Source organism: Meles meles, chromosome 17 (genome assembly GCF_922984935.1).
Source record: "Meles meles chromosome 17, mMelMel3.1 paternal haplotype, whole genome shotgun sequence".
NCBI lineage: Eukaryota > Metazoa > Chordata > Mammalia > Carnivora > Mustelidae > Meles > Meles meles.
The window spans coordinates 40,934,965-40,962,613 of NC_060082.1; the positions used below are offsets into that span (position 1 = coordinate 40,934,965).

The 27,649-nt window shown below is 41.2% G+C and overlaps 1 protein-coding gene across 4 annotated transcripts; it reads left to right on the forward strand.

Annotated features, from left to right (window-relative positions):
* The first annotated feature begins 121 nt into the window (after positions 1 to 121).
* On the forward strand, positions 122 to 25,975 carry DARS2 (aspartyl-tRNA synthetase 2, mitochondrial). 4 transcript variants are annotated; one of them, XM_045983530.1, is made up of 17 exons: positions 123 to 829; positions 1,459 to 1,558; positions 3,901 to 3,967; positions 4,785 to 4,886; positions 5,276 to 5,371; positions 6,414 to 6,537; positions 7,231 to 7,277; positions 8,231 to 8,337; positions 8,551 to 8,620; positions 9,990 to 10,169; positions 11,220 to 11,327; positions 13,515 to 13,577; positions 19,184 to 19,336; positions 22,135 to 22,353; positions 22,569 to 22,679; positions 24,479 to 24,554; positions 25,321 to 25,975. In XM_045983530.1, the coding sequence occupies exons 1-17, from the start codon at positions 706 to 708 to the stop codon at positions 25,533 to 25,535; spliced, it is 1,962 nt and encodes a 653-aa protein (XP_045839486.1). In that variant the 5' UTR covers positions 123 to 705; the 3' UTR covers positions 25,536 to 25,975. The 4 variants fall into 4 exon arrangements, with proteins under 4 accessions (XP_045839487.1, XP_045839488.1, XP_045839489.1 ...); XM_045983531.1 differs by lacking the exon at positions 5,276 to 5,371 and having other exon boundaries at positions 122 to 829; XM_045983532.1 differs by lacking the exon at positions 24,479 to 24,554 and having other exon boundaries at positions 122 to 829; positions 25,321 to 25,454.
* Positions 25,976 to 27,649: the final 1,674 nt, after the last annotated feature.

Below are 27,649 nucleotides of genomic sequence, written 5' to 3' on the forward strand. Positions count from 1 at the left end.
TAGTCTTCAGAACTTTTCTACCTGCGTGAAGCATTCCGGCAAATTTCCGCCCATAATAAGTATGGCGACGGCACCTCTGCTCTGATTGGTTGAATGCCTTCTCCGAAACTTGGGCGCTTTCAAGGCGGAGCTAGGAATGTTTGTCTCTCAGCGGTCCTCTGCGTGTGGGTTCTGGACGTGCGAAGGTTAGGGGTTTGCTGGCCTTCCTCTTTCTGAAGACCGGAGGCCGGCCGCCAGGTCTGGGAGATTTGAAACCTGAGGTTGAGTTCCTTCCTATATTCCAAGTTCGGCCTGCGGGGACCGTCGGGGAAGCGTGGAAGGAGAGGAAGGGCGTGCGCCTGGTGATCAGCTCCTTCGCCTCTGCATGGTCGCGGAGACCCCCTTTGCCCTGCTGTGTGGAAGGGCTCTGTCGGCTCTTCTGGCCGCAGTTCTGTTGGTTAGAAGTGGAAACTGATGCACTGAGATGGAAAAACGACCTTTCCCATACCCGTCCTCCAGGGGCCCCAAAGAACTTGCAGATTTATCTAGTTTCTAGACACGTGTACTTGAATGTTCAGCGGAGGAGGGCTTAAATATTGGAGAAGAGAGCGAAAACAACTAGCATTTTAAGGGATTTGTGTCTATTTCCAAAACTGACTTTCGACCATCATCCAGCACCGGCTGCTTGGGATTCGTGAGTGACTCTTGCCATCCTGTGGCTCCAACATGTTCTCCTGTTGGTTAAGTCGGCTATACAGGGGTTTTTCCACACCCACCGGAAGGATCAGCCACCTGATCCGGAGTTCTCTCTCCAGAACGCTGGTGCTCACTTCACGGAGGAGAATTCCAGGTGAACGCAGTGAGGGGCCCTGTCCTCTAAACAGTACTTCTAACTGGTCTCTGCAGCCAGAGTGCTCTTACTCCATTTCCCTGTAGTGTGAACAGGATAGCTTTATGTGTAGGGGCAGATCATTCACTCTCCATTTCTTACAATGTCAATTTTTCCCTGGAGTTTTAAAAAGTAACCGCATGAGTTCCGCTTTTAGCTGTTGCTATTAATAAGCCTAAAAAATTCTTTAACATTTGAGAATATTTCGTATAGTCTTTTCTGTCGTGCAAGTGACTGGTTTCACTCTGGATTCATACCATTAAACTTCTGTTATTTCCAAAACCTCATTTCATTTTGGAAAGGAATGTGCACTGTCAAGAATAGGGTAATTTTAGGTCTCAATGCAAATGCTACGTGATCAAAATTTAGATTTCCTAATGCAGGGCAAAATGTACTGTAAGACCATTAATTCAATTGGATTTTGACACATTTACAGGTAAATTTAATAATGACTGAATCAAATTACACACTTGAACTTACTTTATAAATTCCATTCATTGACATTAAATACTTAAGATCATATAATTTTAGGGTCATTATTTTCAAGCAATTTAGAAATAATATGTTTTTAATCTTGCTTTTCTTTAAAGAATTCAGTAGCTTTGTTGCTCGGACTAACACGTGTGGAGAGTTGCGTTCTTCTCACGTAGGCCAAGAAGTCACTTTGTGTGGATGGATTCAGTACCGAAGGTAAACTGGCCTACAAGTGTCTGGTGGTGAGGGGTGCCTGGGTGGCTGAGACAGTTAAGCTTTCAGCTCTTGATTGCTGCTCAGGTCATGATCTTAAAGTCCTGAGATAGAGCCCTGTGTTGAAATCTGCCTGCTTAAGATACTCTTCCTGCCCTCCCTCCCCCAAAACAATGACTGGAGGTTGTTTTCCCCCAGTCATTTCCAAACTTTTATTAAAGTTTCCAATCAGAACAGCAAAAGCTTTGCAACTCCTGCAGGATTCTCAGAATTCCTTGAGTTGTCAGATCTGTTTTGCAAGACCCAAATAGAGTCACTGGAGTCGCATGTGTTGAAGGATGTGATAACACGTGTTCCACCAGTGGACTGAAATGTCCCTTAGCCTACTCAAGTTGAGGAGTTTCTAAGAGCAGTAATTGGGAGTGGGCCAGCTGGTAGCTTCAATAGCATGAAAAAGTTTTATTATTCTAAATTTAGGTAGAGAAAAAGCCTAAAAACATGAACAGTGATTCTTTAAAGCCCATTTTATTGTTCATTTTGATATTCTAGCACATACCTGAATAGTACATTAATTAACAATGAAGAGTTCCAAAATACAGAGACTGTGTGGCCTTCCTGAAGAATATGTTCCAAAGGGGAACACTTGGGTGGCTCAGACAATTAAGCGTCTGCCTTTGGCTCAGGTCATGATCCCAGGGTCTTGGGATGGAGTCCTACATCAGGCTTCTTGCTCAGCTTCTCGCTTTGCCTGCCACTCCCTGTACTTGTGCACTTGTGTGCTCTCTCTGACAAATAAATAAAATCCTCAAAAAGAAAAGAAGAGTATTCTCCAAGTGGGTGGATATTTGATCCATAAATGTGGTGACTTCTGAACCCAAAATCCAGAGAGATTTTCTGTACCTGCCTGGTCCTAAGGATAGTGTGAAAAGTGCGGGTTGAACACTAAAATGTTGGGATTTGGGGGACCTTCTTGATGGTTTGTAGAAGTATTAGTACTTGGACCACCTGTAGAAAATTAGAGTTGTATTTTTTAGGAAAAGAGTTTATAGGGACACATGGGTAGCTCAGTCGGTTAAGTGTCTGCGTTCAGCTCAGGTCATGATCCCAGGGTTCTGAGATCAAGCCTCACTACGGACTCCTTACTCAGCGCGGAGCCTGTCTCTCTCTCTCTCTCTTCCTGCTGTTCCTCCCTGCTTATACTCTCTCTCTCAAATAAATAAAATCCTAAAAAAAAAAGAAAAAGAAAAAGAAGAAAAGATTTATATTTCTATATTTAAAAAATGACCAATTGGATATTTCTAGTATCCTAAAATATCTTTGGATATTAATACCTGAAAAGTTTCCAAATTTAATAAAATTTTCTTATAAAGACTTAAGCCAATGAAAATTAAAAATTTGCCTTTTACTAACAAGCCATCTGGATAACATTAGCTGCATGTATAACCAGTAAAAATTGAAATTGAAAATGAAAAGCCTGGGGTGGGGTGCCTGGGTGGCTCAGTGGGTTAAGCCCCTGCCTTCGGCTCAGGTCATGATCTCAGGGTCCTGGGATTGAGTCCCACATCGGGCTCTCTGCTCAGCAGGGAGCCTGCTTCCCTCTCTCTCTCTCTCTGCCTGCCTCTCTGCCTACTTGTGATCTCTCTCTCTCGCTGTCAAATAAATAAATAAAATCTTTAAAAAAAAAAAAAAAAAAAAAGGAAAGAAAAGCCTGGGGTGCCTCGTTGGCTCAGTGGGCAGAGTGGGCGATTCTGGATGGGAGTTGTGATTTCAAGCCCTGCTTGTAGCGTGGAGTTTATTTAAAAAAATTTTTTTTAAAGATTTTATTTATTTGTCAGAGAGCAAGAGTGAGAGTGAACAAGCACAAGCAGGGGGAGTGGCAAGCAGAGGGAGACGCAAGCTCCCCACCCAGCAGGAAGCCCAATGAAGGACTCCCATTTTTTAAAAAAACAGGAGCATCTTGGGCAGCTCAGTTGGTTGAATGGCTGCCTTTGGCTCTGGTTGTGATCCTGGGATCAAAACCTGATGCTGGGCTCCCTGCTCAGTGGAGAGCCTGCTTCTCCTTCTCCCTCTGCTCCTCTGCTGCTCCCCCTGCTTGTGAGCTCTCTCTCAAATAGATAAAATCTTTAGATGATTAAGAAAATAACAAATGCAAAGTCTGGTTTTTTTCCATTAATAAATTTACATAGATAATTGCATGAATGTAGCACATAATGAAAACACATAATTATTTATTATAAAAAGAACGTGGGAAATTGCATGCATTTTTGTTTGTTTGTTGTTTTGCCTGCTTAAATTTTAGGCTCAGAGATTTTTGTCCTAACATGTTCATTTTCTTCATTGATCAGGCAAAACATCTTCCTGGTCCTAAGAGATTTCCGTGGGCTTGTTCAAGTTGTCATTCCCCAGGAGGAGGTAATCGAAGGATTCCTACTGTTATCTGAAAGCCTCTTTGATGCTGTGGTAGAGTAAGCTAAGTATGTTGGATAAACGTGTGTGTGTGTGTGTGTGTGTGTGTGTGTGTGTGTGTGTGAGTGATGAAATGTTCCTGGAATAATACATTGGTTATCTCTGGGAAAGGCAACTTTTTACTATCTACCTATACCCTTTGAATTTTGAGCCATGTGAAGGGTACTACCAGCTCAAAAAAATTTACCATTAAAATTAGATAAAATTCTCTCATCATGCTTGTTGGGCAATATTGGCTTGTCTTGTAATGTTTACAAATGCATGTATACCCAAGAAACATATGGTTTACTCAGTTCTTAGTCTTTGAAGTAAGTAAAGAGCAATGAATTATCTTTCAGGGATCAAGATCCACAGACGAACATAGGAACCCAGGAGAGTTCCTTTCAGTTGGACTCCATTATTGCTATTGGATGTAACTGTCCCTAAGACTAACTCTGGAGACACTGTCCCTAAGACTAACTCTGGAGACAGTTGCCTTAAAAGTATGTAGGAATTGTTTCCATCGATCATTCTTCTCCTTATTTTCCGTTAAGGAAAACAATTCTAAAACCCTTAACTAATGGTTTTTACCTGGTATATTATGTATAGTCAAAATGGGGATGCAGTTTACAAAATTCTTTAAGAAAGTCATTAAGGGCAGCCCCAGTATTTATGGCAATTTAACTATGAGTGTTAATATTTTTCTAAACCATAGACTGCAGTTACTACATATTCCTTTAAACTCATTTGTTTGTTGGAACTGTTTTTTTCTCTCATTGTTTAGTCAGCTGCTTCTGTGAGGAAGATTCTCTGTGAAGCCCCCGTGGAATCTGTGGTGCAAGTATCTGGGACAGTAATTTCCCGACCTCCAGGACAAGAGAATCCAGTTAGTAGTTTAGAAGCGGTCTATGTAAATTTTACCTGTATACCTGTGCACTGTCTACACATTCAGGCAGCAGAGACCAAGTACCTGTTAGACATCAGGCACTGAAATTTCTGCAGTTCTACAAATGAACCTGCAGATTCCAGAATCGTCACTAGAAGCACACACCAATGTGCACAGGCATGTTAAGACCTCTGTCAATGAGCACATGGGCCAGAGATACACATAAGAATGTCTAAGTCACACACAGGGATGCTTTAGACTCTGTCCTCTAAGCACCCACACACTTCACATATGTAAATAAGTGCATGCGATTTACAAATGATCACTGTGTACTTGTCCTGATGAGTGATTTTTTTTTTTTAAAAATAGGTCTTTTCTCTCTCTTTAAGAAAATGCCAACAGGTGAGATCGAAATCAAAGTTAAAACGGCTGAACTTCTGAATTCCTGCAAGAAGCTGCCCTTTGAAATTAAGGACTTTGTGAAGGTGCCATCTTCTGTTTTTTTAAGATTTATTTATTTATTTGACAGAGAGAGAGAGAGTACAACCAGGGGAAGCAGCAGACAGAGAAGGAGAACCAGGCCCCCCACTGAGCCCAATGTGGGGCTCCATCCCAGGACTCTGGGACCATGACCAGAGCTGAAGGCAGATGCTTAACCAACTGAGCCACCGAGACATCCCATCCTCTTTTATTAATAAAATAGAGTATCTTAAATTCTCAATACTTCATCTGTTAGAAAAAGTAATATAATTACAGGGCTGACGTTTTTGTCGGGGGGGGGAAGAAAAAAGGAAGTACACAGTTTTCCCCCAGCTGAGCTTTCACAAAGAAAGGACAGTTGTATTTCTGGTTAAAAATTGTCAGTGCAGAGAGATGCAGAGATTTATACAGCTTGAAAATAAGCAAACCTTCTTACCGATTCCTACGAGTACCGCAGTGGAGATGCCCTCTGCTGTTCCTTGCATTTCTTACACTTGTAGTTCCACTCAGGTGATAATGTCATAGCTGTTTTTACTTTGATGTATATATATTTTTGAAGATTTTATTTGAGACAGAGAATGAGCAGGGGGAATGGCAGAGAGAGAGGAGAAGCTCAATAGGGATCTTGACTCAAGGTTTGATCCCAGGACCCCTGGATCATAGCTTGAGCCAAAGGCAGATGCTTAACTGCCTTAGAGCCACCCAGGTACCCCCTACTCTGGTGTATATTTTGAAACGATCGTTGAAGTGTTTAAATACATTTTTCAAGACTCAACTATGGGCTTAAATGAACGGATAAGTGTTTAGTGAGGGTAGGCAAATTGTGATCCATGAGGGGTAATATTAATAATAACGAAGAGTAAAAAAACTTAAAATCTACGCTAGTAACAAACTTAGAAGCTGTAGGAATTAAGGATGGTGTATTTGCGAATGGTGGAAAGTAAAGATAGAAATGAAGTTGTTGAAAATCCAAGCTCTGTATTAAAGTTAATGTCTTTTTAATATTCAAAAAAATATTTAAACATTAAAATCTTTCCATTTGTTTAGAAAACAGAGGCTCTTCGTTTGCAGTATCGCTACTTAGACTTGCGAAGTTTCCAAATGCAGTATTACCTGCGACTGAGATCCCAGATGGTCATGAAAATGCGGGAGTATCTCTGTAATCTACACGGTAAGGGACATGCCTGAAAGTTCTTAAGCGTTTTTAGCATCTCTTCTGTTTCATTCAATGTCTTATTGCATCTTCTCTTTAGCATGATTGAGTCAGAAGTTGCCAGATGCCTGGAATTTACTTAATGTGTAAAGCAGTTTTTGAAGAAGGTTCATTTCTAGGTGTTTTGTCCTAGGGCATAATTTGGTAACTTAGAGCGTAATTTCGTTCTACTAGGTCACAAATACAGTCTTTTAAAGATACTGCATGGAAGGTAGAAAAGCCCCTTGTTGTTATCTGTGAGTTTTCATAATTCTTTATCGTGTTTATACTAATTTGTTGGGAGCTCAGAAATGTCCTGTGAATTAAACTAGACTCTTCAATCAGTAGGCGGGGAGGGGACAGTTTTCTACTATGAGTTATTTTTGCTATCCAAGCAGAACATTTAGAAAACAGAACAGTTCAGTAAAGAATCCATCAAATAGTTGGAATTATTTCACAACAAAAGTGTCACTTTATGAGCCAAATAGGGTCTTAGGAAAATCTTAAGCTTCCATCTTGGTTGTGTGGAAATCAGTATTCAGTGAGCTTGGTAACTTAATTAGGCAAAATTCCTAATTAAAATGTAGGAATTTCAGATTTGTGGAACTGTACCCTAGATAGCATATTTGACAAAGTCCTATTTATTAAATTCTGATGCTTCTCTCTTTTCAGGATTTGTGGATATAGAAACACCAACATTATTTAAGAGGACTCCCGGGGTATGTATATCCCTTAAATCAACCTACCAGTAGTGTCCTATTAGTTATGAAATTGGACCACTTTGTTTTTATATTCATGTGGTGATTTTTTTTAATATATTTTACTGTTTGACAGTAGTCACATTAACTGGGTTTTGTTAAGAGTTGAGAAAATTATATGGATATTTTGAGTCAGAACTTTTCTCCTACATGAGTTTTCTTTCCCTTAATGTTTATAAATGCAAACCAATAATGAATTGTTTCCTTAAAAATAAACCTCTTGTGGGATGCCTGGCTGACTCAGTCAGGAGAGCATGTGACTCTTGATCTCAGACTTGTGAGTTTGAGCCCCAAATAGGGTATAGAGATTACTTAAATAAAAAATTTAAAAGAAAATAAACTCCTTATTCATTAAGAATTGCCATTTCTAGGGCACCTGGGTGGCTCAGTCATTAAGCATCTGCCTTTGCCTCAGGTCATGATCCCAGGGTTCTGGGATCAAGTCCCACATCGGGCTCCCTGCTTGGCAGGAAGCCTTCTTCTCTTTCTCCCACTCCTCCTGCTTGTGTTCCCTCTCTTGCTGTGTCACTCTCTGTCAAATAAATAAATAAAATCTTAAAAAAAAAAATTGACATTTCTAAACATTATTATTTATAAAGTCCATGGACTTATAAAAACCTAGTTTAAAAAAGCAGTTAGCAATTACTGGATAGGAATTGCACAAAATTCTTTCAGATCATAACAGAATTGGGAATTCATTTCAGCAAGCGCATTTATTACTTATCATACACAAACATTGTTAAAAGCCTACTATGTGCAAGCCTTTTGGGGGACTAGAAGATGAGCAAGAGATGAACTCTGTCATTTGTTCTTTAGTTAATTTCATTTGTGATGAGCTGAAGTATCAAGTTCCACCAGGTTTTAGGTTCAGGTTTTCTTTAACAATATTTCTGCTCTCCTTCTTTCATTGAAAGGGTGCAAAAGAGTTTGTAATACCATCGAGGGAACCTGGAAAGTTTTATTGTCTCCCTCAGAGTCCTCAACAGTTTAAACAGCTTCTGATGGTTGGTGGTTTAGACAGGTGAGCCTTCTGTGTGCTACTAGTAAGTTGTCAGAAAAAGAAAAGGGAGGAAGGTGGGGGGGGGGAGAATCATAAAGAATTTTTAAAACTTCAAATGTCCCTTAAGTACCATTATTAATTTATTTCATAGACTGAACTGCCATGAACTTTTGGGGAAAAGTATGTTTATCTTCCCAAAATCATGACTCAATTCATGTTATTTTTCAATTGTAGATATTTTCAGGTTGCCCGATGTTACCGAGATGAAGGTTCGAGACCTGACCGACAGCCTGAGTTTACTCAGGTACTGCGTGATACTCACTTCTGTTTCTTAGTCAGCCTTGCTCTAGCCAAGTAGTTCAAGACCGGGCAGTAATTTTTATATGTAGGCAGACCTTGTTTTGCTATACTTTGCTTTATTGTCCCTTGCAGACATTGTGTTGTTTACTGATTGAAACTTTGTGGCAACCCTTCAGAGCAAGTCTGTCAGCACCGTTTTTCCAACAGCATTTGCACACTTTGTGTCTCTGTGTCACATTTTAGTAATTCTCATGATATTTCAAACTTTTTCATTATTGTATTTGTTTTATTGACCTGTGATCAGTGATTGTGGTTCCCTGAAAGCTCAGATGATGTTTAGCATTTCCTAGCAATAAAGTATTTTTTGATTAAGGTACATATATTTTGTGACATAATGTTATTGCACACTTAATAGACTACAGCATAGTACAAACCTAACTTATAGGCACTGCGAAAACAAAAAATTAATTTGACTCACTTTATTGTGATTCTGCTTCATTGCAGCAGTCTGGAACCAAGCCCACAAGAGCTCTAGTGTGTGCCAGTGCTTTACTTCTCATCACATTTTATCCATCAGATACTTAATTAAACAAACTGCAGTTGAGACACTATTTAATTTTTGATCCATTTCATGTGTCCTTCTTAGAACACTTATGGTCATCAACTAAGAAATGCCAAAGATTCCTGCAGTGTTTTAATGGCATTGCTAGGATAAAGTTCTTCTTCTTCTTTTTTTTTTTTTAAAGATTTTATTTATTTATTGGAGAGAGAGAGAGGAGAGAAGAGAGCATGAGAGGGTCAGAAGGAGGGAGCCCAATGCAGACCTGATCCTGGGACTCCAGGATCACGACCTGAGCCAAAAGCAGTCACTTAACCAACTGAGCCACCCAGGCGCCATAGGATAAAGTTCTTTAAAACAAATCCCTTGTACATTAAGAACCAAGATTTCTGTATGTTGGCATTTAATCTGACTGAACTTTAGACTCATCAAAGCTGTCATGATTTGGTTTTTATATGATAGCATGTTAATCAGTGTGGTGAAGGGGCAAAAATCATAAGCTTTGGAGTTGGACACACCTGGGGTTAAGTGTGGCTTCACTACTTACTAACCACATGTACACAGGCAAGTTACAAAGCCTCTCCAAGCCTTAAGCCATGAGGAGAGTGATGGGAACTAAACAGGTTGATCCGAAAGCATTAGGAAAATGCCTGACACAAAAGAGATGTGCAGTATATCCTCCCAACCCCCATCCATGGATTAAGTATTTATGTGCAGAATCCTGTGGTAACTTGAAACCAGCAGAATGTATAAATATGTACATATTAATACTGTGGCTGTCCAAGTTAGTTTCCCTGTGTTATTTTGGTTTCAGATTGACATAGAGATGTCTTTTGTAGACCAGACTGGAATCCGGAGTTTAATTGAGGGCCTGCTCCAGTATTCCTGGCCCAGTGACAAAGATCCTGTGGTGGTTCCTTTTCCTTCTCTGACTTTTGCTGAGGCATTGGCCAGCTATGGAACCGATAAACCTGACACTCGCTTTGGGATGAAGGTACTTCTCTTCACTTTTCCAGGACTCTGTCCTACCATAGTCCTGCGATCTGTTAAGCCACTTTGAAGTTTACAACCAGTTACACACATTGTTACATCATATTTTTTGTTGTTACCTTAGCTTGTTACCAAGCTATAGCAAGAGAGAATAAAAGTATGTTAGCACTACAGTACTTTTGTCCTATCTACTATGCTCCAAGACCGTTTCCAAGAGTAAGGTTCTTGCCATAAAGTTTTTATTACTGACAACTTAGTAATTCTATGGACATGATTGGTCACTTGAAAGGAAAAAAAAAACCAATTCTTTCCTCTTTAATTTTTCTTAAGCTAAAATGGCACTTGGAAAACAAATGATTAAGATTTATTCTTTTTCCCTAGCCTGTAAAGAGCTCAAGTATATGGAAATGTTTACTCAAATTATTGAGATCTATACATATTTTAACTAGGGGTAAAAGTAGGATTTATATGGAGCAGTTTCCACTAGCAAGCCTCTCCTTATTTGCTCTTAGAAAGCAGTGACCCTTCATGTCTATAATGCTGGTGGCATTTCTCTATCTCAGTTCTCAGTGCAAATTCCGTAGAAATCAAAGTTCCATTTCATCTATAAATAGGCAGTGCTCGATTCTTGGGATGAAAAAAATATGCAAAATGTTCTAACTGCCTGCTTATAGCTGCCAACTTAACCACGTCTTATTTCTTCTTTTGTAATATGAAATGGGGGTGCTAATTACGTCAGACTTCTTGGGTTAAGTTCCAGCTCCGGGTTGTCTTGGCCGAGTTATTTTCTTCTCCGTGCTTGGTTTATTCCTGTATTACATGGGGATAATGAGAGTGCATATCTCATACTTTTGTTATACTGATTAAGTGAATTAATAATAATAATACATTAGTAATGAACTCCTGTCATAGTGCCCAACCCATTAAAAACCGACTGCGCTCTGTTAATGTTTAACATAATAAGATCTACTTGCTTTTTTAGAATCTTGTTTTTAAAATTTTGAGATAAAAATTACCTCACATTTAGTTATTTTTTTTGTTACCCATATTATAGATCATAGATATTAGTGATTTGTTCAGAAATACAGAGGTTGGATTTCTTCAAGATGCACTTAGTAAACCCCAAGGAGCCGTCAAAGCCATACGTGTCTCTGAAGGAACAGTAAGTGACTCGTAGTTCTGTTTCTCTAGAGTATATATTTGGGAAGTAAATATATTCAACATTGGCACATTAAACTTCAAGTAGAACAGTTCTTTTTTTAAGAATATATATCTTTATGCGGGGAGTGGGGGTTGGGAGAGGGGGAGTGGGGTTATGGACATTGGGGACGGTATGTGCTATGGTGAGTGCTGTGAAGTGTGTAAACCTGGTGACTCACAGACCTGTACCCCTGGGGATAAAAATATATTATATGTTTATAAAAAAATAAAAAATAAATAATTTTTTTAAAAATGATGGGAAAGAATATATATCTTTAGGGGCGCCTGGGTGGCTCAGTGGGTTAAGTGTCCAATTCTTGATTTCAACTCAGGTCGATTACTTAGAGTCCCAACATTGAGCCCCACGTTGGGCTCTGCACTGGGTGTGGAGCCTGCTTGAGATTTCTCTCTCCCTTTCCCCCTCCCCCCCTTCTAAAAAAAAAGAAAGAAAATACATATTTTTATATAAAGTAGAGAATAAAACCTTGTGAGTGTGAGTTTACACTCAAGATCTAACTGCCTGCTTATAGCTTATGTCTTTCTTTTGTCTTTCTTTTATCTTTCTTGTCTTTCTTTCTTTCTTTTAAAAAATGCTATAAAAAAAAAAGATGGGAAAGAATATATATCTTTAGGGGAGCCTGGGTGGCTCAGTGGGTTGAGCGTCTGACTTCGGCTTAGGTCATGATCTCAGGGTCCTGGGATCGAGCCCCGTGTTGGGCTCTCTGCTCATCAAGGAACCTGCTTCCTCCTCTCTCCCTCTCTGCCTGCCTCTCTGCCTACTTTTGATCTCTGTCTGTCAAATAAATAAATAAAATCTTTAAAAAAAAATGCTATAAAGGGACCTCTGGGTGGCTCAGTCAGTTAAGCCGCTGCCTTTGGCTCAGGTCATGATCCCAGGGTCCTGGGATCAAGTCCTGCATCGGGCTCCTTGCTCAACGGGGAGCCTGCTTCTCTCTCTCTGCCTCTGCATGCCACTCTGCCTGCTTGTGGGGTATCTTTCTGTCTCTCTCTCTCTCTCTTTGACAAATAAAATCTTTTTTAAAAAGGCTATAAAGTCCTCTTCTACTTCATTTGAGATCATTCCCACCAGTGATGAGCATGCAATAGTGTTCATATGTCTTTCAGCCTCAGTTTACCCAAAGGCTCCCAGCCCGTATCAGCTCCAGGATCGCCCTTGCATGTTGGTTCTGGGTCTTCCGAGGGCTCTGGTCTCGGTTGCATTCAGTTGCATTAATAACAGCAGGAGAGCGAGGAGGTGGAAATGTGAAAAGCCAAAGGAGGGGAAGTGAGGGCAGGAGAAAGAATGGCTGCACTAGGCAAACCCCGACTCTGAGGTGATGAGACACGTCTGTTTTCCGTAGTTGGCACAACTGCTTTGAACAGGATGTGAGCAGAGGGGTTCTGGAAGTACTTTGGATAAGATTACTCTTTTGAAAGACGACTCCTTTGTGTTCTTGAGCATTTTAGTGTATTCAAAGTGGGAATAAGAATTCAGTCTCATTACTTTTTATTCACTTCGTATGTTTAGTGGAAAGTAATTTGTGTCCGTACTCTAGTCCAGACATAATGAATGCGTTCAGGTAAGTTCAGTTTAACATATACTGCTTGGTATTATTGTTTGCTTCAATCTGAGTATGTCCAGTCTTCCCCAAGCCGATTATAAGAAGTGCAGGAGTGTGAATCATGTCTCTGCCTTTCTGTATCTCCCATCCCTAGTCTAGTGCCCCGAGAATATTAGTTACAATGATAGTCCTAGTGTTTCAGTTACAAAGGCGTTGAGATAACTTAAAAAAAGTAAGATACAAAGAATTTTAAGTGACCTGAAATAAGCAAATTCTGAGTCCTCTTTCTGATCTGAAAATGATTTTTTCTTACACAATTCAGTTGTAAAGATTTGAACATGAACCCTACGTATTTCAGAGGCAGGCTTTTCTGTGGAGCACGTTTCCAGCCGTTGCCAATGATTCCTGCATAACTGGCGGGATGGGGGGAGACAATAAGCCCTGTTACAAGCTCTAAAATGTTGTCATTTGGAAGCAGAAATTAAATTTTATATTAAATCCTATTGTGGTGGAAGGACACAAAATGTATTTGTAGCCCATTTGATACCATAGACATGTTTATGAAGCTGAGTTTACTGTCTTTTCAGAAATACTTAAAAAGGAAGGACATTGACTCCATTAGAAAATTTGCAGCTGACCATTTTAATCAGGTAAGGAATTAATTACAATAGTTTTTTTTCCCTGTTAGGGATTCCATATTTTTAATAAGTGTTTGAGCTCTTTATACAATCTCTAATTTGGAGGTCTTACTATGTCAGACTGTTCTTCTACTTTAATTCTTTTAAGGTTCGTCTAATCCCAGGACAGGACTCTTAAGATTTTGACTTAGTTGAATTCACCATTAATCGGAATGTGAAAATTCAACCATAGTTGTTTGTTTGTTTTTTTTAAGATTGTATTTGTTTATTTGTCAGAGAGAGAGAAAGAGAGAGAGAGAGCACACAAGTAAGCAGGGTGGCAGGCAGAGCGGAGAAAGAAGCAAGCTCCCTGCTGATTGAGGAGCCCAATTCGGGACTTGATCCTGGGACCCTGGGATCATGACCCGAGCCGAAGGCAGCAGCTTAACCGACTGAACCACCCAGGCATCCCTCAACCATAGTTTTTAAAATAAATGTGGAGGGGCACCTGGGTGGCTCAGTTGGTTAAACTGTTAAGCATCTGCCTTCAGCTCAGGTCGTGATCAGCCTCACGTCAGGCTCCCTGGTCAGGGGGGAATCTGCTTCTCCCTCTGCTCCTCCATCCACTGGTGCTCTCTCTCGCTCTCACACTCTGTCACTCTCTCTCTTGAATAAGTAAAAATATTTTTAAAAATAAAGTAAGTGTGGAGTTTTAATCCAGTTAGGATTAGATTAGAGCCCCATTTCCCAAGGTTTGAAGGAAGAGCCTATATTCATTGTTCTTCCTGTACCCTTTTTTAAATTTTTAAAATTTTAAAAAATTTTTAAGTTAAAAAAAATTTTTTTTTAATTTTTAAATTCAGAATTTTAAAAATTCTGAATCCACCTTTGACAGACACATTTTGTGTTGTTGGCTTGGTGAATGGAGGAACTGAACTACAGAGGAGGGGGAGTGGCAAACAGGCCTTTCTTATCTTGTCACTGGACCTGGAAATTGTCTCAACCTTCTCGGAATCAGTAACTTTAAAAATAGTCATGCCCTCTGAGTCATTAATTTTCTGCGACATACTTTGTAGAATACATCCGAAATCTGAAGAGAGTATGCTCATTGTAGTATCCTTTACAATAGGAATAAGATGAAACTATATGGGAATAATTACATAAATTAAGGTATAATCAAAGGAATTGATATTATTAAAGTTCCTTTTTTAAAACTTTGTCTCCAAAGAGTTTGTCGTATGGGGACATGTTCATATTGTAATGATTTGTAAGAAAAGGAAAATACAGAATTTTATATAAACACTGATCATAACCATGTAAAAACACAGTATTTGTGTACTGAAAACACCTCTACCACCACCACAACCAAGCCTCATACCTCAGGCTCAAAGGGATTTTCAACAAGAAAGAAAGAAAGATTAGGATAATGGTTTCCAAAATGGGTCAAGGCAAAGTGAGAAAAGTCAGAGTGATATAAAAAGCTTTTTGTAAAGTTAAATGAATTTAAAGAATTATCCTCTACTTCTCCTTGTTCTTTATTGTAAAGATGTATATTCTTTTATGACATGATGCTAACAGCAGATAATGTTTTAGGTTTGTTTTATGCCTCTAATAAAATTCAAAAGTGGCAACTCTAGATCTTCCGATTTTGTTTCTTTACTTTTTTATCTTGTTAGTGTTTGAAGTCTGCACTTAGGAACCACAGGACTGGGAAATAAGCCGGAAGGTTAACTTCAGTAACCTTCAGTGCATGAAACTCTTTTTTTTTTTTTTTTTTTTAATTTTTTTTTAAGATTTTATTTATTTATTTGACAGACAAAGCACAAGTAGGCAGAGAGGCAGGAAGAGAGAGAGGAGGAAGCAGGCTCCCTGCCGAGCAGAGAGCCCGATGTGGGGCTCCATCCCAGAACCCTGGGATCATGACCTGAGCCCAAAGCAGAGTCTTTAACCCACTGAGCCACCCAGGCGCCCCTTCAGTTCATGAAACTCTTATTACATGTTCTTTTTTTCCTCTTTTTACCATTTCTCATTACCTGATTTTTATAGAAGAAATGGGTATTTTTACTTTATTTTTTTTTAAATGTGTGTCTGAATTTTGAGCAATATACCACATGCACAGAGTTAAAAACACAAGTAGTAGGATGCCTGGGTGACTTAGTCCATTAAGTGTCTGCCTTTGGCTCAGGTCATGATCCCAGGGTCCTGGGATCAAGTCCCACATTGGGCTCCTTGCTTAGCGGGGAGCCTGCTTCTCCCTCTGCCTGCCACTCCCCCCGCTTGTGCACACGCTCTCACTTTCTCTCTGACAAATAAGGAAAATCTTCAAAAAACAAACACACACACAAAAGTAGTAAAGTATTAATGAGACGCATAAGTGTGTGCTCTAGCTCACATCACTCCAGTCCCACACCAGCTAGAATGTCTCCGTTTTTTAGAAATATATCTACATATTGGTGTTTTTGTTTGTGTTTGTTTTTACTTATCCATTTTAAACTTGATCTGTTAACTTCCTGCATAAGCGACAAAGCTTCCACACACAGGCCTTACCTAGTTATTCTGTACCTCCTGCACAGCCGTCTTTCTGGACCTTTCCTTCATTCCTCTTCTGAGTTGAAGCCACTCTCCCTGGATCCCAGATCTATTTGTGTTGGAGTAGATCCTCAAGTAACTTCCTAAGAAAGCACACAAGAGATACGCTTGCTTTGCCTAAAAATGTCTTTATGTTCAAAACCTCACTCTTGATGACTGATTTGGCTTAGTATAAAATTCAGAATTGCAGTCACATCCCTTTAGAACAGTGCTGCCCAAGGCACCTGAGAAGCTCTGCTGATTGAGCCCCTCTAGCTCTGGGTTTCTGCTCAGGTCATGATCTCCTGGGTCATGGGATCGAGCCCTGCATCGGGCTCCACACTTAATGGGGAGTGGGCTTGAAGTTTCTTTCCTCTGCCTTTACCCCCGCTTGCTCTTTCATAAGAGCCCTCTCTCTGTGCTGTCCAACAGAACCTTCCTTGTTGGTGGGAATGTTTTGCTTCTGCATCGTCCTATATGGTAGCCCCTAGCCAGGGCAGCCATCCAGTGCTTGAAATGAAGCTAGTTTACCTGAGGAGACGAATTTTTAATTTTATTTCATTTCAGTTAACTTAAATAGGTATGTGTGAATGGTTGCTACTGTATTAGACTGCACAGCCTTAGCTTGCTGAAAACATTGCTTTTTTCTGTTGTACCTGCTATTACTGATGAGAAGCCTGATGCTGACATGAAAGTGTTCCTTCACAGCAAAGCTGCTTGTTTTCCTTCAGAAGCATTCAGCCTTCTGATCCTTAATGTTCCAGAATTTCAATTTGCGTACCTTTGGGTCGTTTTGCATTCATGTGTTGTACCCTACAAGGGCCGTTTCAATATGATGGCTCATGTCTTTCATTTGTGGAAAATTGTTCTATTACTAGATACAATTTCTAATTGTATTGACTTCATCATTCCCTCTAGTCTCTTTTTTTTGGAATTTCTTTTAGTCATATTTGGACCTCCTTTTGTAACTTAACTAGTATGTCTCTCTTTTTTTTTTCTTCCCTGCGTTCTTCCCCACCATTTTCTTTGTCCTTTTTAGTCTCTCTGAGAGATTTCTTCAGCTCTTCTGTTGGATTCATTTTAGTAATCATGTTTCAGTCCCAGTTGTTATGCCCAAATAATGGGTCCGTGATTAAAGGAGTGAGACTGATATAAGGCGAAAGTCAAGCAAAGCTTTATTTCGCGCCAAGCATCAAGAATCTAACCGAACTTTCGGGGCCGCACCTGTTACAAGAGAGGGTGACCCTTCCCTGTTTCACAGACTAGCTTTTAAGGTCAAAGGCCATGCAGTTGGGCCTGGCCACGCAGAGGTGGCCAATGAAAATGTAACACACACAGGAAACGCCACAGTGATGCCAGGTGACCAATTGAATTACAATTTACCTTAGTAGACATTTGAACCAGCCTATTACACCTTGATTAGGATTGGTGCCAAAAAGGCTCCCAGAGGGCGGGGGTTCCTACTCCTTGGTAGCTAAGCAGACAGTATGAAACCCCCCACTGATCGGATGTCTCCACCTGGCCTGACCCACCCTTGTATCTGGGCTTTGTTACCTGGAGCTGGTTTCCGGGACTTGTTTCCAAGTAAATCCCCTGGGGGAAGGGGGGCAGGGACAGTTTCTAAATAGGTCCTTACACCAGTAGCTGTTTCTTGGGTTTTTTTTTTCCATATTTTATTCTGGTTTTATTGATAGAATATATATATATATTTTTTTTTTAAAGATTTTATTTATTTATTTGACAGAGAGAGAGATCACAAGCAGACAGAGAGGCAGAGCAGAGAGAGAGGGGAAAGCAGACTCCCTGCTGAGCAGAGAGCCCGATGCAGGACTCGATCCCAGGATTCTGGGATCATGACCTGAGCCAAAGGCAGAGGCTTAACCCACTGAGCCACCCCGGCGCCCCGATAGAATATATTTTTGAGGGCCTTTGAGGATTCAGTCCCTAAACTACCTCTTTCCTCTTGCTTCCTTTTTTTTTTAAATACCGCAGCATTTCTTTGATGTGTGGTGACTGTTGATTGTATATATTTAGAACGAGGTGGGTTTTTTTTTTTTAAGTTATTTCTTTTTTTTTTTTTTTTTTTTTTTTTTTTTTTATTTGACAGAGAGAGATCACAAGTAGGCAGAGAGGCAGGCAGAGAGAGGGGAGGAAGCAGGCTCCCTGCTGAGCAGAGAGCCTGATGCGGGGCTCGATCCCAGGACTCTGGGATCATGACCTGAGCCGAAGGCAGAGGCTTTAACCCACTGAGCCACACAGGCGCCCCTTAAGTTATTTCTTGAATTCCAGTCAGTTAACATACAGTATAATGTTAGTTTCAGGTTTACAATTTAGTGAGTCAGCATTTCCTTACAATACCCGGTGCTCTTCACACGTGCACACCTTCACCCCCATCACCTGTTTCACCCGTCCTCCCCCCACCTCCCAGAACGTCCTCCCCCACCTTCCAGAATGAAGCATTTAAAAAGCTGGCTGGTTCACTTGGTAGAGCATTCAACTCTTGATCTCTCTGGATCTCTTGATCTCGGGGGTCCTGAGTTCAAGCTCCACATTGGGTGTAGAGCTTACTTAAAGGAAAAAAAAAATTTTTTTTAGGTTGTTAGGAATACAGGGTCCTTAGAGGGGCTTTGTGAATGGGTACGTTCAGTTTAGGGGGAGCAGCAGAGCCACATGGCCACTACCCTGAGAATCCAAAGCTTCATCGGAATCCTGAGCCTACCCTCTGGGCTTCTGCATGATAAAATCTGTCCCTTCTGCGCTGAGACTACATTTTCTCCAGGCCAGAGCTCCCTGCTTCTTGCTGCTGTAATCATTCCTAGTCCGTTCATTTGCAGCCTGCCACAGATTTGCAGAAACCTCTTTGCCAGTGTCTCCCCACCTTTTATTCCCTTTCGTTTCTGATTATGGTGAGATGACATCTGTAATTCCTCTAGTACCATTTTGAAGGGGTTGAGGGAGGCAGTGAAGATCATCTCGTGTCTTGTGGGGAGCAAGAAATCTTTCTGTGACAAGAAAAATAAATCACCCCCACTTTTTGAAAAGATGTAACTAAGTCTTTTTCTTTATCACAGGAAGTCTTACCTGTATTCCCAGAAGCCAGTAGAAACTGGAATTCTCCAGTTGCTCAGTCCATACTGGAGGAGCAAAGATCGGGACTAATCAGACTAATGGAAATCCGAGAGGATGATGTGGTCCTGCTGACTGCCGGGGAGCACAAGAAAGCAGTAAGAGGGGGCGCCTGGGTGGCTCAGTCATTAAGCATCTGCCTTCAGCTCAGGTCATGATCCCAGGGTCCTGGGATCGAGCCCTGCATCGGGCTCCCTGCTCAGCGGGAGGCCTGCTTCTCTCTCTCCCGCTTGCCCTGCTTGTGTTCCCTCTCTCGCTCTCTCTTTGTGTGTCAAATAAATAAATAACATCTTAAAAAAAAAAAAAAAAGGCAGTAAGAAACACCACCTGTGAACAGCTGTGCTATTGATGCTGTGTACATAATACATATTTAAATTTGACTTAATTTCATAAAATGGGGCTGCTCTACATGAGTTTTTCTATTAATAAATACCTCTCAGCACTTAAAAACAATGCTTAAAAACAAAATCACTTAAAAACAAAAATCCAAAGAAGTGTTCTCTTCATCAGCTCCCAGCCTCTATCGGACTTGCTCACACAGTGATAATTACGATGTGATGATTGGCACTGTTCACACAGATTAGATATGGCTCTGATTAGGAAAGCCACTCAGGTCAGGGGCCCTTGGTATTCCTTGTAGGACTGTGAAAAAATGTTTTCACTTTCAAGGTTTTGCAGATTAGAAAGATTTGGTAATCCCAAACTTTTGTAGATAATGCATCCCTAAAACTGTGGAGGGAGAGATCAGACTGCTGGAAGGCTACTGGGCTGGCAGACATCTCCAGCCCTGCTTGGTCAAGGCCGGACCCTTCCTCCTCAGGAGCAGCTGCTGGGAGGTGATGAGTGCTGCCATGCCCTGGCCATCTCACCACCCTTCAGGAGATCTGTGGAGTGGATTGAGCCGTAGAGATCACTGTAAAAGGTATGGAAGGATAGAATGTCAGTCAAACATGACTATCGAAAATACATTGGAAAGGTCAAGTGTGGTATAAATTCATTCTTGCACTAAAGTATAATATGATTTCTTTGTAGCAGTGGTGTTTGATTAGTACTTTATCAAGTCCATTCTTCATTTTTGTATTTGTGCTGTACATATCATTGTTTCTTCCAAAGGAAAAGCTTCAGAAGTCAGTTTCAATGCAAAGTGTAACCCACTATCCCGTGCCGGGCTGGCTCAGTCGAAAGAGCATGTGACTCTTTGTCTTGGGGTCATGAGTTGCAGCTCCACGTTGGGTATAGAGATTACTTTAAATAAGTCAATAAATAAAATTTTAAAACATTTCTTTTGAATAAGTAAATAAATAAATATAGAACCCTCTTTCCCTTCACCTGCCATAATGGAGTGAAGAAAGCTATTTAATTACAAATTTGTTTTGATACCGCAGTCATGTTTCGTTTTGTTTTTTTAATTTTTATTTATTTATTTGACAGAGATCACGAGTAGGCAGAGAGGCAGGCAGAGAGAGAGGAAGGGAAGCCGGCTCTGATGTGGGGCTCGATCCTAGGACCCTGGGATCATGACCTGAGCCGAAGGCAGAGGCTTTAACCCACTGAGCCACCCAGGCGCCCCCATACTCATGTTTTTAATGAATTCATTTATCAACATTATTGTTTAATTCCAGTCATGAACAGCACCGATAAACTTGCTGGGGAATGCACCAGTCAATTATAAATTTTACTGTCAATGAGTTTCTTACAAAAGAACTGGGGATTTTGTATTGTATAAATACCCTGCTGCAAACTTATTTGGTCATTCTGCTTTCCCCTGGTATGGGGTGAAGCTGCTGGCGTTCTCCTGTCAGGAAAGTACCACTTGAATTCCTGCTGGGACTCCTTGAAAGAACTAAAAATTGGACTTAAGAGGAATAGTATTAGCACTCTGAATATGCCACAGGTCAAGTGCCCCAGGTGCACATGTAAGCTAGAATAGCCCTGTGCATGTTTCTAGGCATGGTTTCCTTTCTCAGGGAAGCTCCGCTTATCGTAGTGAGCACTTCTGTTTGCTTAGCACTGTTCTGTGTGCTTTGTGATCGTTAACTCATTTAATCCTCATGCCAACTTTATGGGAGAGAAGGACTATTCTAAGATCAGAAAACAGAGGCATGGGGGCTCCTGGGTGGCTCAGTGGGTTAAGCGTTGGCCTTTGGCTCAGGTCATGATCCCAGGGTCCTGGGATCGAGCCCCACATTGGACACCTACTCAGTGAGGAGTCTGCTTCCCCCTCTCCCTCTGCCCGTCCCCCTGCCTGTGTGCTTATGCTCTCTGCTCTCTCAAATAAATAAAATATTTTTTAAAAAAAAGAAAGAAAGAAAACAGGCATGGAGTTTAGAAATGTGTTCACATGCAACCAGGCAGTAGGGGAGCAGGTTTCTAATCTGTGAAGTCTGGTTTCAAAAGTCACGCTCTTAAATGGACCTCTTACCCGTACTGCCCCTCTGATCATAGCCAACATTTGTTGGCCATCAGCTGGGTGCCAGGAACCCCTCGGAGCCTCACTGCACCCCGCAGGAGCAGTCAGGAGAATAATCACAGAACAGCCGCCGTAGGTATCTCACTTGATGTTCACAGCCGCGTTTTGGAGTAGATCAGTTTATCTGTGTGGAGAAGTGAGTCAGTAGCCAAACCGAGATATAGCCCAGGTCAGTCAGACTCAGGTGTCTGTGCCCTCTGTCACTGTGTTACCAAATTCTCACCCGATCTTCTGAGTGTGACAGTCCTTCTCAACCATGTTTCAATCCGATCATCCTCAGCTCTTTTTCTCCTGAGAGGCTCAGAGTGTCTGAGTAATCGTTTCATCCCTTCTCAGAGGATGCCCTGGCTGTAGAGTCCAGCTTGTGTCATTTGCTGCCAACTCTGTCGTAGTGGTTATATCAACATTCGTATCTTCTGTTTACAGTGCTCTGCACTGGGAAAATTACGACTGGAATGTGCTGATCTTCTAGAAGCGAGAGGATTGGTGCTGCGTGACCCAGCTCTGTGCTCTTTCCTTTGGGTTGTGGATTTCCCACTCTTCCTTCCCAAGGAGGAAAATCCTGGAGAGTTGGAGTCAGCCCACCACCCATTCACTGCTCCCCACCCCGGTGACCTGCAGCTCTTATACACCGAACCCGAGAAGGTACCATATCTGTTCTTCCATATAAAAAGGAAATGGGGAAACAAAGGCAAAGACAGTCTGATTTCATGGTCTGTCCCAGTTCTGGAAACCTCAGAGAGGTGGTTGGGTTTGAGCACATAGTAAATACATTGTCTCTGAGTAGCTGCACTGTCTTCAACCTGTAGAACGGAAAATTAGAAATTTTCCCTAACATAAAGGCTCTGTGAATCTTCTAGGTCCGTAGCCAACACTATGACTTGGTTTTAAATGGCAGTGAGATAGGTGGGGGTTCTATCCGAATCCATGATGCAGAGCTCCAGCGCTACGTTCTGGCAACTTTACTGAAGGTAACATCATCTTCTAACCTGTTGTTGTTGTTTTTTAACCAGAATATTTGTCGTTTTTTAACCAGCATTAATGGTATAGTGGTGAGTATAGCTGCCTTCCAGAATGTTTGTGGGATTTGTTTTTTTTTTAATTTGTTAGGAATGAAGGACTCACTAGATAGAGAATAGTGTTGGCTTGTCTCTCTACCTTTAGTGTAAGACTTTGAAAAGTAAATGATCATAATAGCCATTTATTAGTAGGGACCGTGTGTGCCGGGCACTAAGTACTTTATACACACAGACACATTTAATCCACACAATTACCCTGTTCTGCCCATTTTAAAGATGAATGACCGAGGCAGATTGATTAATCTGCCCGGAGTCACACAGCACAGAAGTCACCAGAGCCACTATTCGAATCCAGGCCAGGTGGCTCTTGAGCCCAAGCTCCTAAACTCCGAACCACCACACTGCACAAAAAAAGATGTGGTCAGAAATGCATGGAAGTGTTGATCATGCTAGAGAAAGAGCCCGGCTTAAAAGAATTTTGTATCATTTCATATGGGTGATATGATATGATAGAGAGTGGGGTAATCAGGATTTTTAAAAGAGTCTCTACAGATGCAGGCCTAAGAAACTGCAGTTTCTTGATGATTCAATGGAAGGCCAGGTTAGATGTCAGGAAAAAAATTGTCCAAGAAGAGTCTGATCTCGAGCGATTATTTAGTGGGATTAATTAACAGATGTGAGAGAGGATGAAAGAACTTTTTTTTTTTAAGATTTTACTTATTTACTTGACAGAGAGAGACACAGTGAGAGAGGGAACACAAGCAGGGGGAGTGGGAGAGGGAGAAGCAGGCTTCCCGCCGAGCAGGGAGCCTCATGTGGCCTCCATCCCAGGACTCTGGGATCATGACCTACGCTGGAGGCAGACGCTTAACGACTAAGCCCCCCAGGCACCCCTACGATGGAGGAACTTCATCTGAAGGCTGGGTTGGAGAACTCCAAACCGCAGACTCCCCATCAGCCTTGAGGACATTGCGACCTCCCTTAATATTTCTCCTCCGAACTCAAGGCATCCAGTCATCAGTTTCCCAGCCAGGTTTCTTCCTTCCTTTCATTGTCAGGCTTCTTAAATGAGTCGGTGAGAATCTATGGCTTCTACCTCTTCCCCACCACCTGTGGTTCTCAGCCCGGTTCTCAGACCCGCTGGGCACTGGAAAGGAATCAAGTGGAAAGTGTTAAAAACAAACAAACAAAAGACCACCCCACTACTCCACCCAGATCAATTACATGAAAGGCTCTAAGTGTGAGGCTTTAGCATTCCTTCCTTAAAAGCTCCCCTCTTGTTTCAGCTCTGTAGCTTGGGGAGAGAACCACCGTCAGACACACTTGCAACATTTCCACACACATTGCCCCACATAAGTTAACTCGCAGAGCCGCCAGATCCAGTGGCCTGGTCTTAGCCCCCAAGCTGTCCTACCTCCCAGCAGCATTTGATGCTCTTCCTCTCTTAATAATGTTCTCTTACCTTGACCCTGTGATAGGACACTTTTGGCTTTTTATCCTACCCTTCTGAGCCCACATCTCCATGTCCTTGATAGGTGTTACCCTGTCCCCATTCTCAGTGTAATACTGGCTGCGTTTACTGAGTGCCGGGCATCCCTACATGTTTCATTCTGTGACCTGTCCTAGTCTCTTGCTAAACCATAAACAATCTGAAGGTGTTTTTTTTTTAAACTCGTTTTTTTCCCTTTAGCATCTGCGCTTACTGTGGACCCTCAGTGTGTATTCAAATTGAATTCTGTTTTGAATTTCAGGAAGATGTGAACTTGCTCTCCCATCTGCTCCAGGCTTTAGATTTTGGGGCACCCCCTCATGGAGGAATTGCCTTAGGTAAACAACTGTCCTTTGACAAGCTAAATTTCATTCCGTAACCTTATGTCTCAAATTTGGGCTCAGTTTCCAGGCAGGGGCAGAGCTGGAGAGGAGGGGATAAAAAAGATAGGGTGCGAGCCCAAGAATTCTGTAAGATTTTAAGTTTGTATTTTCATTTCGTTGATATAGTGTACTTCTAAAATACATGACTGATAATTTGCATTTGAAAGATTTCTTAATAGAATAAAACTTCAGTGTTAAGTCAGTATTGCTCAAATCCCTGGGGGCTCACAGACGCATTCATAGGTGACTGAAAGGCACTGCTCTGTAGTATTCAGCTTGTGTGAGAGCAGGAACATGCCAGTGCCCTTCTGCCGTGGTTGCTCACCTTGCTGGTTTTATCAAGCAAGGAGGAGTGTGAGAAATTCTCGGAAGCTTACCTAGATTGTAGGCACTCGACAGCAAGGACTTCCATTTGTGTTCTTGGAGTGCCCTGCACAGCACCTGGTTTTTGTCAACCTTTAGAAAACCCTTGCTAAGGACTCATTAATTGCTGTGACTTCATTTGAGCATGTGAATATTCATCCTCGGCATTTTTCTAGGATAAGACAGAAAAGAACCTTTCAAACACATAGAAGTTCCCTAAAAAAGGCAGGGAACTCTGCTTGACTGCAACTAGTTCAAGGTTCTTATTTAAAAGTTCTCTGCAGCCTTTGTGGAAAAACTTAGTCACTCCCAACCTTAGATTCCATTCTCATCTGTTACGTTTGTATTTTACTTCCAGGGTTAGACAGACTGATATGCCTTGTCACTGGAGCACCAAGCATCAGAGATGTCATAGCCTTCCCCAAATCCTTCAGGGGTCACGACCTCATGAGCAATGCCCCAGATTCTCTCCCTCCTGAGGAACTGAAGCCCTATCATATCCAGGTCTCCTGGCCAGCAGACTCAGAAGCAGAAAAGAGCTCGTTGAATCAGCCATCCCATCCAGAAAGCTGAGCTTTTGAGTTTTGTCTGCTTGGCTTCCCCAAGGTTGAAACCAGATGCAGAATGCTGCCACAAGCCTGATGAACAGGTCTTCAGGGGGAAGGAATCCAGACAACATTCTTCACCACAACAAAGAAACAGAAGGTATCTAATTTTGACTTGACAACACACATTACTAGGATTTTTTGTTGGGACTTTAATGTAGTTTCTGTTACCTGACAGGTGTGAAAGTGGCCCTTTGTCTGAGTAATATAATAGCTTAGTGTTTTCTCATCGTGTTTTTCATACCGGGATAGTAGACTGTTTACTTGAGACAGAGGTAATCAGTAATCAGACCATGTGAAATGTGGGGAGATGCTTGCCCCTTTAGTCAGTTGATGAGGGGGTCATTTCAACCAGCCTCATCAAGAGAGTCCTGTTAAGGAAGCTAAATAGTGATATCTCAACGATCAGCATAATATAGTGAGAAGATCATGATATAATACCAAAAAAAAAAAAAAAATCACCAAAATGAAAGTCATAAAATCTTGGTGTTTCACCTTGAGCAAGTTACATAAGCCTCCTTTCCTGCTTATATGAAATGGGAATACTGCTTGTCCTGGCTACCTCACCAGGCTCCTCTTGCTAGAACCAGAGGAAATGATGTATGTGGAAGGAATTGTGAATGAAAATAGTTTGAAAAACTATAAAGGATTATACAAATATAACAGATAATGGTATTATTTACCTGTAAACAGATACTGGTATATCTATATATCTTACAGTCTAAGATTAAATAAAATTGATATCTATAGCATAAGAAAAACAGTAATTTTATTAATCAGGATGCTATTTGTGATTGTATTTTTTAAAATAACTATTGGGGTGCCTGACTGGCTCAGTGGGTACATACAACTCTTGATCTTGGGGTTGTAAGTTCAAGCCCTACATTGGGTGTAGAAATTACTTAAAAATAAAATCTTTGGGGTGCCTGGGTGGCTCAGTAGGTTAAAGCTTCTGCCTTTGGCTTAGGTCATGATCTCAGGGTCCTGGGATTGAGCCCCATATCGGGCTCTCTGCTCAGCAGGAAGCCTGCTTCTTCCTCTCTCTCTCTCTCTCTATCTCTCTCTGCCTGTCTCTCTGCCTACTTGTGATCTCTGTCTATCAAATAAATAAAATCTTAAGAAATAAATAAATTTAAAAATCTTTAAAGAAATAATAAAATAGGAGCGCCTGGGTGGCTCAGTGGGTTAAGACCTCTGCCTTCGGCTCAGGTCATGATCCCAGAGTCCTGGGATCGAGCCCCATGTCGGGCTCTCTGCTCAGCAGGGAGCCTGCTTCTCCCTCTCTCTGCCTGCCTCTCTGCCTACTTGTGATCTCTGTCTGTCAAATAAATAAATAAAATCTTTAAAAAAAAAGAAATAATAAAATAATAATTGCTATTAATCCATTAGTAACACTTCTCCCCAATTGTAAGTAATTGAAAATACTGATCTTAGGCCAACCTCAAATATATAGAAAAGTGAACACCAAAAGTATTGTAATTTTCATAAACATACTATGACATAAATAAAAGCTTATAATCAGTTAATAATTATGAAATGAACAAGGCCTTGATGAATGAAAGTTTTCTTTTCTACTTTATCTTCACTTTTGCCTTGACATTCTTTTGATATGTAATTTAGAAGTACCAAGTATCAGCCCTCTATCCCTGCCTATTTTTCTTGGTGGTCTAAGCAAGTCCTATAGTTGTTTGAAAATAAAATCAGCTTCCCTTCCAGTTCTAATCTGTGATACTCAATGGACCAAGAGGAGTATGAATGTTCTTCCCTGCTGCAGAAAAGTGGTTTGCCATTAGGTGGAGCTTTTCTCTAAAGTTGGTCCTTGAATCCAGTCTCCCCACCTGTGGGTGTATTCTGGAGCAAGAAAATTCTTGCTGGCAGGGCTCTCCAGGTATCCAAGCCTGCATACCCTTTCTCAGCGGAGAGAATTTCTAGAGCTTCCCTTTAATAGGTGGGGAAATGCAGTTTACGTCCATTTATCCCCCGTGGGATAAATATAATTCACTATTGACTGTGTAAAGCCTGATTCCAAGCAAAATGTTGTCTTTTATCCTGGAAATGAAAGTTCCAGAAGACACCTAAAAT

Bases quoted from the DNA above. Each gene is read 5' to 3' on its own strand.
- DARS2 (XM_045983530.1), top strand. From the start codon at position 706: ATGTTCTCCTGTTGGTTAAGTCGGCTATACAGGGGTTTTTCCACACCC. The intron at 3,968-4,784 runs GTAATCGAAGGA...CTCATTGTTTAG, and splicing joins TTGTCATTCCCCAGGAGGAG to TCAGCTGCTTCTGTGAGGAA. The intron at 5,372-6,413 runs GTGCCATCTTCT...CCATTTGTTTAG, and splicing joins AAATTAAGGACTTTGTGAAG to AAAACAGAGGCTCTTCGTTT.